A 15,683-nucleotide genomic window follows, 5' to 3' on the forward strand; every position below is an offset into this window, starting at 1 on the left:
TTCATGCCTATTTTAAAACATGGGGGGTGACAGGTAAGGGGTTAAACAGTGCACAGGCATAAATGGGAACAGCTTGGCTGTACAAATAGGGCACTATAAAGCGATTTCCAAGGGTCTGCTGTCTCTTTAGAATTAGTCCATTAGTTCTTTAGAAGAGAGTCCAGGCAAACTAAACTAAACAGTCACAGTAATAAAAAAATCCTGATGTACATCCTGATCCTCTTGCTCTGTCCCAACACAACATAGGTACAATTATAATATCACCACTTTAAATATGGGAATCATAAAGTAACTTTTGGATGTTATTTGGCATGTCGCTGCGACGGATGTGGTCTGGTTATGTCTTGATGAGTTTGCTGAGAAGATAAGCTTCGTCATTTGAAAATCACTAAAATAATGTACAGCGTGAATGAAAATCTACTATCTATGGGGGTTTTTATAATAATAAAGATTTTTTTTTAACTTAAGTTTTTTTTAATCCAAAACGAAGTTTCAAATAATAACAGCAATCAAATCAAATCAATTAGCTATCGTTTATTTCTCACGCTTTCTAATGATCGAAACACCAGTGCTGAGATTTAACAGCAGCATCACACATATATCAAATATCATCAACAGTCTATTATGAATATTCTTACTTTTTTTGTCATCAAATAATAATGATTAGTAATAAACTGATGAAATACATGAAACATTTTGAGCTTTATCAATATGGCATATGCTCAGAAATATGTTGATTTGAAATTCAGATCATCTCATGTTTTCGATGAAGGTACACTCTAAAAAATGCTGGGTACTTTTTTTGTCATCAAATAATAATGATTAGTAATAAACTGATGAAATACATGAAACATTTTGAGCTTTATCAATATGGCATATGCTCAGAAATATGTTGATTTGAAATTCAGATCATCTCATGTTTTCGATGAAGGTACACTCTAAAAAATGCTGGGTTAAATACAACCCAGTGCTGGGTAAAATAGGGACAAACACAGCAATTGGGTTGTTTTGACCCAGCCTTCTGGGTAGTAACCCAACCGCTGGGCCAAAACAGCCCAATTGCTAGGTTTGTCCCTATTTTACCCAGCACTGGGTTGTATTTAACCCAGCATTTTTTAGAGTGCAGTAAGGCTGATCAGAGGTCACAAGCTCCTCCTTCATATCTAGTGTAGAACAATCCTGACCACTTGTCACCAATATATGTGCAAATTTCAGCACTGAGAATCCCCAGTTAACTTTAAGTCCACATTTTCTGGAAGAGCTCTGATGCCGAATCTCCTGCTGATCTCAGACATTACAGCAGAAAGCTCATGCCTTAGCACATCAACGAGGAGGTGGAAATCATCAACAGCATCATGTTCGACGCCGCTGAGATCTACTTCAGAGAAGACCAGCATATCTGAGAGCTGCTGTGTGAAATGCTTCAACCACAAACCAGCATCAACACATTTCACTTGAAAATACAAAGTAGATTCACATGCTTTCTCCATGATGTTCTGCTGCAGTGATTCACTATTCTCCTTCAACTTGGGTAAAACACTGACAGTGAAATGGTCAGTGATGTATCGACTGACTTCATATCCAATCTCTGGGGTTTTGGGGTTGTAGTTCATGCATGTAGTAAAATTATCATTTTCCGTCAGTGTTGTCAGGATGTGCTTCTCCAGATTTGACCTGTTTTCATTCAGCGATGGACAGTTTGTTCTCATTTCGTCTGCCAGGTCAGCTGCAGTCTTCTTGTAGACGCTCCGCTCAATGGCCTCTATGAGTTTCTGACAGATGTTCTGAGCAAAAACAGCAGCTGATGCAGCTTCACGACAGTATTTCTGGAACACTCTATAGTACTCCGATCTCTGCTTCTCAACATAGTTTACAGGGTCAGCAATTGTCATGTTTATGCGCTTACAGATGGAATAAACCAAATCCATGACGAATTCATCCGTGAATACGTATTTCCCTCGTGCTTCCTGATATTTGGTCACTCTCTTGATGATAAAACGTGTGAGTTGTTGAATGCAGCTGATGTTGTAGCCCGTCTTTGAAATGTTGAACGACTGAAACATTATTTCTTTTCTCTCATTAAGCTCGATTACTTTTCTCTCTCTCTCTTCCTTGTGATACTGTCTTTCATTCTCTATTCTGTGCATCATTCTGTCTATTTCTTTGTCGTATTTGGTCTGTAGATTGTCTTTTTCTTGTCTCCTGTCCTTAATTTCATCTCTAAACATATCTCGTTCTCTTTTCATCTCATCTTTCATCTGCATCTCCTGTTCCTTGAGTTCTCTTTTATAGCTCTCTTCTGTCTCTCGGAATTCTTCTTCTCGTCTCTTTATCTCTTTGTCATGATTCTGTCTTTCTTCCTCTATCATCATCTTCATTCTTTCGGTCTCTTCTTCTAGTTTCTTTGTCAGTTCTTCTTTTTCTTGGTTCAGTTGCTCCAATGTCTCCATTAGGATCTTCCTCTCTTGCTCTTGTTGTTCTCTTTCCATCTCTCTGAACATCTTACATGAGTAGAAACTCCCTCCATTTGCTGTCACCATGGCATCTATCTTCTGCAGTAGATCAGTCACCTGTGTTCGGTCTCCAGTCTGATTATTATTATTGAACACATGGTATCTGTTTCCACATGCTTCCACAAGGTTCATCAAAGGAGATCCAGGTTTTCCCAAACACTGATCAATGGTTTTGTCCTTCAGATCATCTCCTCTGGTGAAGAGCACCATGGTGAACATTAGAGAGTGTTCACCAAACGTCTCTTGGATGATCTTCACAGTTGTTGCCTCCTCTTGAGTGAATCTTTGTCCTAAATTGAGCACAATGATGAACACATGTGGACCAGGCAGGATCATGGGGATGCAGTTGCTGATTTCCCTCTGGACCTCCTCATTACTCAGTTCAGTATCAAAAAGTCCTGGAGTGTCAATCACAGTAACACGCCGGCCGTTGATGTCAGATGATTCTCTCTGATTCTTTTTAGTAACTGACTCTTGAGATGTTTCTGCTTTAAACGCAGCTCCTCCTAAGATGGTGTTTCCTGTTGCACTCTTCCCAGCTCCAGTTTTTCCCAGCAGCACAATCCTCAGTTCATCTTCACTCTCTGTGTAACCTGAAAATAAGGAAATGCATTAGTATTTAATTAGGGGTGTAATGGTTAAAGTTTCTTACGGTTTGGTATGTATTGCAGTTTTGGTACGGTTCAGTATGGGGTAAGGGTGAATATTTTTAATATGAGTATTTGTAACAAAAAAATAAATAAATAAATGCAAAGTTTGCCTTAAGTTTTTTTTTTTTATTATTACTAGAAATAAAAAAGAAGAAGAAGAAAAAAAAACTTAAAGTACCTGTATCATTAGGCCCTTTCGCACCGCTTTAGTTCCAGAACTAAATGTACGGTACTAAAGTACTGGGACGATTTTGCGCGAACTATTTTCCAGTACCATTTAAAGGGTTGCATTCACACCGACAGTGTGTACTAAGAAGTGACGTAAGCCGGTCGACAGCGACGTCATTTGTAGGCGGTGTTCAACAACGAAAACAAATAAAAACAACATTAACAACAGGAGGATGGAGGACGCTGTGTTCGGAGCTGTGTTTTTGTTGTGTCTCGCGGGTTTCACAATAATGGACATGGAATGTCGACGTATACGTAAAGCGATTGAAAGAACGGAAAGGAGGACTAAGAATCTCCAGCGACAACTGGCAGTGCTACATTTGCTGCACTTCAGCGTCCGTCCATCTATCGCTGTTCTCCATACTTGCGAAATAAGTTGACACAATGTTTACAGTATGTTTACACGGCGTTTTAAATCATGGCGGGGGAGGGCGTTTTCGTACGTGTTTGGCCAATCAATGTCTACTTACGTCACGATTAGTACCAGTTGTGCTGGTTAGACCCTGCTCCGGAGTAGGAGCTAATTTGGTTCTCGAAAAAGGCAGTCCGGTACTAAAATCGCTCCCAGTTCCGGCGGTGCGAACACGCCGAAAAGTGGGTAGTTCCACAATTAGTTCTGGTACTATGAAAAGGTTCCTGCGGTGCGAAAGGCCTTATTATGTATTAAGTAAGGGACTCATAAAATGTACTGTTCTTAAAATAAATAAAATTCAGTGTACATTTGCTGACAACAAACAACAGACAGATATCTGAGCGAGGATGGTCCGTGTACGTTTTGATAGTTGTTTTTCAATTTGTTTTTTCGTTTGTTCAAAAATTCTAGTAGAAAAAGGTCATGACACGCCCCTTTCCACCGATTGGTCAACCAAATCTGAACCTGTGACATCATCAGTTGTTCCTCAGTTCTGTTCAACAAATTAATAGTCCTCTGCTGCAATAGCAGTACCGATTCTTAAACTGTACGGGGCAGGTCCTAGATTCTACACTCGACTAGTAAGCCAATTCTCAAATAACTGCTATGATGGCTTTTGTTCTACCCACTTAAAGTATAGAAGTACTTGTGCTGTCCAATCTATAAAAACTGTGTCTGTTCCCCGAATAGTGAGGTCAAAATAAACATGTAATGGAGGCTTTAGAAAAACAAAATCTGATCGTGATTAAACCAGAAAAATGCCAAATAAATTAACAAAAACACTTTTTAAATTTTGGGCTCCTAAACATTAGATAACTCACCCCCCAAAGCAGTTCTTGTAAATGAAATGATCACAGATAATCGTTTTGATGTACTCTGCTTGACTGAAACCTGGCTAAAACCTAATGATTATATTGGTCTAAATGAGTCTACTCCACCAAGCTACTGTTATAAGCATGAGCCCCGTCAGACTGGTCGTGGCGGCGGTGTTGCAACAATATATAGTGATATTCTCAATGTTACTCAGAAAACAGCATACAGGTTTAACTCATTCAAAATACTTCTGCTTAATGTTACACTGTCAGATTTGCTAAAGAAATCTATCGTATCTCTTGCTCTGGCTACTGTGTAAAGACCGCCAGCTCCGTATACAGATTTCCTAAAATAATTTGCAGATTTCCTCTCAGACCTATTGATTACTGTTGATAAAGCGCTAATTGTCGGAGATTTTAATATTCACGTTGATAATACAAATGATACATTAGGACTTGCGTTTACTGACCTAATAAACTCTTTTAGAGTCAAGCAAAATGTCACCGGGCCCACTCATCGTTTTAATCATACACTAGATTTAATTATATCGCATGGAATTGATCTTACTGATATAGATATCGTACCTCAAAGCGATGATGTTACTGACCATTTCCTTGTATCGTGCATGCTGCGTATTACTAATATTAACTATATGGCTCCACGTTATCGTCCGGGCAGAACTATTGTTCCAAACACTAATGATAGATTCACAAATAACCTGCCTGATTTATCTCAACTGCTCTTTGTACCCATAAACACATATGAACTAGATGAAATGACTAGCAACATGGGCACTATCTTCTCTAATACATTAGAAGCTGTTGCCCCCATCAAATTGAAAAAGGTTAGAGAAAAACATACTGCACCATAGTACAACAGTAATACCCATTCTCTTAAGAAAAAAACTCGTAGTCTTGAGCGCAAATGGAGAAAAACTAACTTGGAAGTTTTTAGACAGGCTCTAAAAGCTGCCAGGGCCGAGCATATCCGCAAAAGTCATAGAAAATAACCAAAACAATCCAAGGTTTTTATTTAGCACAGTGGCTAGATTAACAAATAACCAGACGCCACCCAATCTAAATATTCCCTCACAGTTTAATAGTAATAACTTTATGAATTTCTTCACTGATAAAATAGATAACTTCAGAAATACAACAACAAATGTAGATTCTACAGTGTATAATACTTCAGCTTCAAACTGCTTTAAACTGCAGTGCTTTACAACTATAGGACAGGAAGAGCTAAATAAACTTATCACTGCATCTAAACCAACAACATGTTTATTAGATCATGTACCCACTAAATTACTGCGAGAGTTGTTACCTGTAGCAATATTACTAACTTGTCGTTTTCTTTAGGTCACGTACCAAAACCATTCAAGCTGGTGGTTATTAAGCCTCTTATTAAGAAACCACAACTAGATCCTAATGAAATGGCAAATTACAGACCCATTTCAAATATTCTGTTTATGTCTAAAATTTTAGAAAAAGTTGTGTTTGCTCAATTGTGCTCCTTCTTGCAAAAGAATTATCTCTATGAAGAATTTCAGTCAGGTTTCAGGCTCCATCATAGCACAGAAACTGCTCTTGTTAAAATTACAAATGGCTTCTTGCGTCAGACCAAGGCTGTGTCTCATTGCTAGTTTTACTTGATCTTAGTGCTGCGTTCGACACTATAGATCATGACATACTGATAGATCGATTACAAAACTATACAGGTATTCAAGGGCAGGCTTTAAGATGGTTTAGATCCTACCTGTCCGATCGCTACCACTTTGTTTATTTAAACAGTGAGTCATCTTAATTATCACCAGTAAAATATGGAGTGCCACAAGGATCTGTCCTAGGTCCTCTGCTATTTTCAATATTCATGTTACCCCTTGGTAATTTTATTAGAAAATACGAAATTAGTTTCCATTGTTATGCTGATGATACTCAACTATATATCTCAACAAGACCAGATGAAACTTATAAATTATCTAAGCTAGCAGAGTGTGTTAAAAATGTAAAAGATTGGGTGACCAATAATTTTCTCCTATTGAATTCGGATAAGAGAGAGATATTACTTATTGGACCAAAAATCAGTACACAGAATCTCTAGGATTATAATTTGCAACTAGACATATGTACTGTTACTTCCTCTACAGTCAAAAATCTGGGTGTTATATTAGATAGCAACTTGTCTTTTGAAAATCATATTTCCCATGTTACAAAAACAGCATTGTTCCATCTTAGAAACATTGTCAAACTACGAAACATGATACCTGTTTCTGATGCAGAAAAGCTAGTTCATGCATTCATGACCTCTAGACTGGACTATTACAATGCACTGCTAGCTGGTTGTCCTGCATCTTCAATAAACAAGCTACAGGTAGTCCAAAATGCAGCGGTTAGAGTCCTTACCAGGTCAAGAAAATATGATCATAATATGATCATACATCTCTTTGGCCAAGCATTCAAAAAATAAATCTCATAATTTTGAACTGCAGTTATATCTGATCAAATGCACATTATTATTCCTTAGCTTGGGTTGAATAAATATTTTTTTGCTTGGTTGGAACAGCAGCTATGCTAATTATGTCGCTATTTGTTTCTCTGTTTCTGCCACGGGATTGACCTCCCGTAGTAACTAGGAATTACATAAGCTTCAGTCTGGATCCAACCCTTACAAAGACCTGAGCTGACCGAACACCTGAGAAGAGATGATGCAAACCCCTCAGAGGACCTCAGATGATGCCAACCCTGAAACAACATAAACTATCAAATTTTGCTACAAGTTTGATTGCATCATATAATCATTGCTGTTAATAGTGTTCATCGTCTGTTTGATTATGTCATTAACTGAATTTTACCTTACATTTCTGCCATATGTACATCAATCTGACAGTCACCACTGACAAGCTATTACTAAATATATTGTAGGAACTTATTTTTCTGTAAAGCTGCTTTGCAACGAATTGTATCGTGAAAAGCGCTTTACAAATAAACTTGAATTGAATTCAATTGAATATTAATCTTCACCTAGCCTGTTTTATATAGCTGGGTGGAGTTAAATCAAAGTCCCTTGGTTAAATCTGTGTGGTGAAGCGGGAACGCCGTGTTTTGCCAGGATTTAAGTTATGAGTGTGCACAACCAAAACGCTTAAGTAAAATGTTGATAAATAACTAGATAATAAATAACTAACTCTAATATAAGTAACGTCAGTGTAGTTCAGTTGGACAGCAGACAAGCTTCCGCTTCATAGAGCACGAGCCCAGACCAAAGCAGCAGGAGTCACGTGTCGAGAGTGTTTAATACAATCTTTGTTTTATTTTTTGTTGTGTTTTCATTAAAGTGGTAATGAACCACAAACTGAGCATTCATTTTAAAGGGAAAAATCCAAATAGGCTACCTTAATTTATAACGCGGACAATTCATGTCTTGCTTTGTTAATAAAAGCATCTTTGAAATTGATGAAATGGCATTCAGCGCCTCTTATATAGGCAGTTGGCTCCGCCTGTTTTGGCAGGCTAAAATGCCATTTGTGCAGCTACATGACCTTTAAAGGGGTCATATGATGCGATTTCAAGTTTCCCTTTCTCTTTAGAGTGTTACAAGCTGATTGTGCATAGATAAGATCCCTGAAGTTGCAAAGACTAAAGTCTCAAATCCAAAGATATATTCTTTATCAAAGTTAAGACTCTGCCACGCCCCCCTAAAACGGCTCGTTCTAACACGCCCCCACATATCTACCTCACTATGTGGAAATATTTGCGTAATGCTGCCCAAATGTTCAGAAAAGAAAGAAGGCGTGGTGTCAGTAACCGAAGTTAGAGTTGAAGCAACACGTCAGGGAGACGCTGTGTGTTTCTAGGCGAAAGCAAAAGCACTTTATTTGGCCTTCCGGACGCAGATGCATTTAGAAATCTTTAAGATTACTTACAACAGAACAGCAATGCATTTTATGGACGACCGTTTCGTGAACCTAGGAGAGGAGGTCATTCTGACTTTGCTATGACAATCTGGCGCTTCTGAATCAGCTACTGTTTTGTTATTAGTTTAAGTATTTGCTATTGACTGTTCAAATGCGGAGTTTGTGTGTGTGTGTGTGTGTTTGCGCGCGTGTCAGAGAGAGAGAGAGAGAGAGAGCGAGAGGGTCACATCACAGTGGAGTCAGCTGTCTTAACCGTGGCTTGTGTACTGCAAACACATACCAGCTTCATCACTGTGTCTGTCACGCGACTCTGTTCCCCTTTCGGGCTTGAACTGATGGTAAAACTAATGACATTATTTACTGTCTTCACATTTATTTAGAAAGATGAAGCTCGCGATTATGGTAAGGGGCGTTACATTTCCGACGAGTGCTTGCGGTGTTCGGTCAATCACAGTGAACTGGGTCAGCTGGCCAATCAGAGCAGACTGCGCTTGTCGGAAGGAGGGGCTTTGTAGAAAACGAAGCGTTTGAGAGAGGAGGGGCATAGAGGACCTACAATAATGTACAGTATTAGAAAAATAATGTGTTTTTTGAACATTAAAGCTGTCGACATATTCTGTTACACCAAATACACAAAATAATGATCTTTAAAAAAGCATCATATGACCCCTTTAACAAAGTAGGCTTCAGTATTCTGAGTAAACAGGAGTTTCCCCATAGAGTGTTTACGCAACGCGAGAGACGCTTTCAAAAGGGAACTGTTGTTAAGTGCACTGACATTTTTGCTACAATTTCTCGTCAATAAAAAAGTATCCAACTGACACAACATGCTGTTGTTGTTTTAATGTAAAACCTGTAAGAAACCCTAATAGAGGCTATAGGATATCATTAGACCACACAGATATAGCGTTAAAAAACAATATGAATAAATTATATAAAATAAATATAAATATAAAATAAAATAATATTAATGTTAATGAAAAAAAAAACTTTCAATGAACTTTCCTCTGTTTTTTTCTTAGATCAAAGAACATTTAACAAAATCTAAAGAACCTATAATTTATTATTACTGTAATTCATTTATCACTAGAAACATCACAATTTCTCACACTCACGTCTTGCTCTGGCCTGTTCCTTCATTGTGAAATACTGCGAACCTTCAGCACAAACCAGGTGACATCCAGCATTCGTGTGCACGATGTCCTCAAACGTCTGCAGAAGATCGTCAGGAGAGCTGCTCCTCTGAAGACTGACGTGTCTGTTGAAGCATTTCTGAATGATTTTCTGTAGGCTGTCATTGGTTTCAGTGGGCTCTTGTGTGCTGAGCACCACGGTGTGTTGAAATCCCCGCTCAGAGAACGAGTCCAGCACCTTCTTCACATGCTCTTCATCTTCTGTCGAACACTGATTAGGGTTAAGCACCAGAACGATCACGTGAGGTCCTGGATCAGCCAGATACACACACTCTCTCGCTGTCTGTGTGAGCTGATGATCTGAGATGTTTGTTTGGAGCAGCTGAGGACTGTTGATGAGCATCACATGTCTGTCCTTCAATTTTCCTCCGACTCTCTCTACAACATCTGGAGGAGCTTCACCGTCAAACGTTGCTCGTCCTAAGATGAAGCTTCTCACGCCACTGTTTTCTGACACGCTCTTCCCCAGAAGAACAATCCTCAGATCGCTCACTGAAACACAACACACATGCGATATGCTGTGCGTTAGGATGCCAGGATATTGATCGTCATCCAACATCACATTGTTGAACAAAGTAAAAATAATTTCCACACACTCTTCACGTGCTTGTTCATCTATAGACTTACTCTCAGGAGGTTCGCTTCTGATCCATCTTCTCCTACGAGAAAGTCTGTCGGCAACAGCCCCTGTATGAAACATTTCTCTCTAAAGGTCACATGTTTGGTCTTCGTTTGTTGTGTAGGTTTCCACTATTTTCACATCTTCACAAATCATTTATCAATTATGTGTTCAAGTTTTTGCAGCACGCAATCTAAAGTGGAGACTATTCATCATCTGTAAATGTTTATAGACGATTACTAACCATTAGTACCTTTTTTAAGCAGTCATCTCAATGGCGCAAAGTGTCCCAAATGACCTGAATTAACCACATCTTTACAAATCATTTATTAATCACTTGTTCGTGTTTTTGCAATACCTGATCTAAAGTGGAGACTATTCATCATATGTAAATGTTTATAAATCTTTACTAATCATTTAGTATCTTAATGGGCACTGGACTTTTAGCTAATGTAACAAGGTTTATGTAAAGGTTGGTTAGTTAAGTAACACATAACACACATTGTAATTTGGGTATAAGTGCATCAACACTTACAGTATATTAGTATACTACTGTATATCATTAAACAGAATATTCCTTGAATCATACATCAACAGGAGAAAACAAATCAGTTTTTTCAAGAAAATATGTCTTCAATAGTAATCAAATTGACCCCTTAACCAACCCGTAAACCTACCCACACCACCAAACCTTGCCCTGACCTTACCCGTATCACACCTCAAAAGCAGCAACATTTTAATTTACGTTATATAATGATCTGTTAATCTTTAGGAAATGTTAAATACGTTTATTATAGTAAACATCAACAAGCACATCATCTCACATTTCTGGCTTATATATAAATATAATAATTAATTAATGATCTGTTAAGCATCATAAAATATTTGTTAATGATGTATTAATGAAAGTTATTGTAAAGTGTTACCAAGTTTCCTCAGATGTTACATATGATGATCTAATATATACTGTACATCTATCTCTCTCTCTCTCTTGTCTAGCAGTGATAGATCAGTAATAAGTGTGATATTGTAGCAGTGATTTATGATTCAAATAAATCTGAATTCTGTAGACAGTTCAGTGTTTCTGTCACCTGTGCTGAACATGATGTTCAGTCTCTCCTCTCAGTCTTTGTGTTTAGTCTTCAGCTGATCATCTCTGACTCCTGCCGTCGGTCTGTTCATCATCCTGTCAAAAGAGATTCAAGAGTCCTGAGACTCGACTCACTTGGCACAAGAAATACGTGTTATATCATACATACGTTAAATACGGTTTGCCTGTAGTTGTGTTGCTACAGAAAGATATCGTGTTAAGCTCTTGTGAGTTCGAAAATGTGTTAAACTGTGTGATATTGAACATTTATTTTTACATGCAAAACGTATGCGGGAATTCTGCATCATGTTCATGCTTCTGCATCTCTTTTTGTACGTGCTTCACGTCATCAAATATTTCTGAACACAGACTTTCACAGATGGATTTGTTTCTGTGACATAAAACTGAAAGTGAAACTCACTGCAGCTCACAAAGGTTACATTTACATTTAGCCGAAGCTTTTAAAAGCTTTTAAGCATTTCAAAGCGACTCGTTCAAAGAGGAACAAAAGGAATTTGTCAAGAAGCCAACAATATTCATAATATACAATCCCAGGTTCATTTGACAACTAAAACAGTTAATAATTAAATGCATGATTACACTAGTTAGTATATAGTTGTTATATAGTTTCATATAACAAACCTAGAGTATTAATTAATAATAATAAAAAATAAACATAAAATGTCTGATCATACCTGTACTGTATGTTGACGTTCCATCATGTTTAGAGGTTTATTTTCTTATTGCATATAGATGAGAGCAAGAATACACCTTTGTCTGCGGGGTGGAGTCCGTCACACAGCAAAGGTCAGTAACATTTACTGTCTATCAAACAGGTGAAGGTCAAAGTTCAGTCTGTGAGAATGAGATACCCTGAGAATAAATGACAAAACAACAACAGGTGACCATCATTAAAGTCATTCAACAACCACATGTACATAAAATAAAACACACTGATACAATACTGATTGTGTCAAAGCAGCTTTACAGTGACAAACATGAACATAGTTTGTCAATAATGCAAGAGGACAATAACAAACACTCAATCTAGTTGATGTGGGCTCCGCTGACATTCAGGGTTGTAGAGGTCGTCAGTGTAAAATGTCTTTTAAGTTCTATTAAAAGAACGCTCAGTGATCGCTATTTTGCGTCTGATCTGATCACTATTTTGTATATATATATATTGTATTTTATTATGAGTTTCATGTGGGTCACATATAGTTTAGGAATACGTAAATAATGCAATAAAAGTCAACTTAAGTGACTATGTTTCTAAACACATTTAAGTACACTTTTTAAAAAATGACCACTATCTGTGTCTGATCTGATCACTATTTTGTATATATATATATTGTATTTTATTATGAGTTTCATGTGGGTCACATATAGTTTAGGAATACGTAAATAATGAAATAAAAGTCAACTTAAGTGACTATGTTTCTAAAGACATTTAAGTACACTTTTTAAAAAATGACCGCTATTAAAATGACCACTATCTGTGTCTGATCTGATCACTATTTTGTATATATATATATTGTATTTTATTATGAGTTTCATGTGGGTCACATATAGTTTAGGAATATGTAAATAATGAAATAAAAGTAAACTTAAGTGACTATGTTTCTAAACACATTTATGTACACTTTTTAAAAAATGACCGCTATTTGTGTCTGATCTTATCTCTATTTTGTATATATATATATATATATATATATATATATTTGTATTTGCATTTTATTATGAGTTTCATGTGGGTCAGATATAGTTTAGGAATACGTAAATAATGCAATAAAAGTCAACTTAAGTGGAAATGTTAAATACGTTTATTATAGTAAACATCAACAAGCACATCATCTCACATTTCTGGCTTATATATAAATATAATAATTAATTAATGATCTGTTAAGCATCATAAAATATTTGTTAATGATGTATTAATGAAAGTTATTGTAAAGTGTTACCAAGTTTCCTCAGATGTTACATATGATGATCTAATATATACTGTACATCTATCTCTCTCTCTCTCTTGTCTAGCAGTGATAGATCAGTAATAAGTGTGATATTGTAGCAGTGATTTATGATTCAAATAAATCTGAATTCTGTAGACAGTTCAGTGTTTCTGTCACCTGTGCTGAACATGATGTTCAGTCTCTCCTCTCAGTCTTTGTGTTTAGTCTTCAGCTGATCATCTCTGACTCCTGCCGTCGGTCTGTTCATCATCCTGTCAAAAGAGATTCAAGAGTCCTGAGACTCGACTCACTTGGCACAAGAAATACGTGTTATATCATACATACGTTAAATACGGTTTGCCTGTAGTTGTGTTGCTACAGAAAGATATCGTGTTAAGCTCTTGTGAGTTCGAAAATGTGTTAAACTGTGTGATATTGAACATTTATTTTTACATGCAAAACGTATGCGGGAATTCTGCATCATGTTCATGCTTCTGCATCTCTTTTTGTACGTGCTTCACGTCATCAAATATTTCTGAACACAGACTTTCACAGATGGATTTGTTTCTGTGACATAAAACTGAAAGTGAAACTCACTGCAGCTCACAAAGGTTACATTTACATTTAGCCGAAGCTTTTAAAAGCTTTTAAGCATTTCAAAGCGACTCGTTCAAAGAGGAACAAAAGGAATTTGTCAAGAAGCCAACAATATTCATAATATACAATCCCAGGTTCATTTGACAACTAAAACAGTTAATAATTAAATGCATGATTACACTAGTTAGTATATAGTTGTTATATAGTTTCATATAACAAACCTAGAGTATTAATTAATAATAATAAAAAATAAACATAAAATGTCTGATCATACCTGTACTGTATGTTGACGTTCCATCATGTTTAGAGGTTTATTTTCTTATTGCATATAGATGAGAGCAAGAATACACCTTTGTCTGCGGGGTGGAGTCCGTCACACAGCAAAGGTCAGTAACATTTACTGTCTATCAAACAGGTGAAGGTCAAAGTTCAGTCTGTGAGAATGAGATACCCTGAGAATAAATGACAAAACAACAACAGGTGACCATCATTAAAGTCATTCAACAACCACATGTACATAAAATAAAACACACTGATACAATACTGATTGTGTCAAAGCAGCTTTACAGTGACAAACATGAACATAGTTTGTCAATAATGCAAGAGGACAATAACAAACACTCAATCTAGTTGATGTGGGCTCCGCTGACATTCAGGGTTGTAGAGGTCGTCAGTGTAAAATGTCTTTTAAGTTCTATTAAAAGAACGCTCAGTGATCGCTATTTTGCGTCTGATCTGATCACTATTTTGTATATATATATATTGTATTTTATTATGAGTTTCATGTGGGTCACATATAGTTTAGGAATATGTAAATAATGAAATAAAAGTAAACTTAAGTGACTATGTTTCTAAACACATTTAAGTACACTTTTTAAAAAATGACCACTATCTGTGTCTGATCTGATCACTATTTTGTATATATATATATTGTATTTTATTATGAGTTTCATGTGGGTCACATATAGTTTAGGAATATGTAAATAATGAAATAAAAGTAAACTTAAGTGACTATGTTTCTAAACACATTTAAGTACACTTTTTAAAAAATGACCGCTATTTGTGTCTGATCTGATCACTATTTTGTATATATATATATATATATATATATATATATTTGTATTTGCATTTTATTATGAGTTTCATGTGGGTCAGATATAGTTTAGGAATACGTAAATAATGCAATAAAAGTCAACTTAAGTGACTATGTTTCTAAACACTTTTAAGTACACTTTTTAAAAAATGACCACTATCTGTGTCTGATCTGATCACTATTTTGTATATATATACTGTATATATATATTGTATTTTATTATGAGTTTCATGTGGTTCACATATAGTTTAGGAATACATAAATAATGCAATAAAAGTCAACTTAAGTGACTATGTTTCTAAACACATTTACATACACTTAAAAAAAAAGACCTTTGTAATAATGTTAAATTAAAAGGTTAGGCTTTAAAGTACATTTTAAGTCATTATGTTTTAATATATCTACATATAATATCTATATCTAGCAGCATCGGTATATGTTAACATATCGCAGTTCAAACTGCAATCGCAATATATGACAAAATGATTCCAATACAAATAAACACACATATCGTGTTCACTTCCTTCGATGCTGAAACGAAAATGCACAAAATACAAAAATAAGTAGTTTAATGTAAAAATGACGCGATACTCTTGAATTTAGGTTAATACAA

At 36.2% G+C, this 15,683-nt stretch overlaps 1 protein-coding gene across 1 annotated transcript; it reads right to left on the bottom strand.

Moving 5' to 3' along the window:
* Window positions 1-1,211: 1,211 nt before the first annotated feature.
* On the bottom strand, window positions 1,212-10,369 carry LOC107570625 (uncharacterized). Its single transcript, XM_016256877.1, has 3 exons — window positions 10,350-10,369; window positions 9,639-10,214; window positions 1,212-3,106 (listed from the first exon to the last, which is right to left on the bottom strand). Coding segments are annotated over exons 1-3 (2,472 nt in total). The 5' UTR covers window positions 10,351-10,369.
* Window positions 10,370-15,683: the final 5,314 nt, after the last annotated feature.

Source organism: Sinocyclocheilus grahami, unplaced genomic scaffold, assembly GCF_001515645.1.
Source record: "Sinocyclocheilus grahami isolate Dianchi unplaced genomic scaffold, SAMN03320097.WGS_v1.1 scaffold1485.1, whole genome shotgun sequence".
NCBI classification, from domain to species: Eukaryota; Metazoa; Chordata; class Actinopteri; order Cypriniformes; family Cyprinidae; genus Sinocyclocheilus; species Sinocyclocheilus grahami.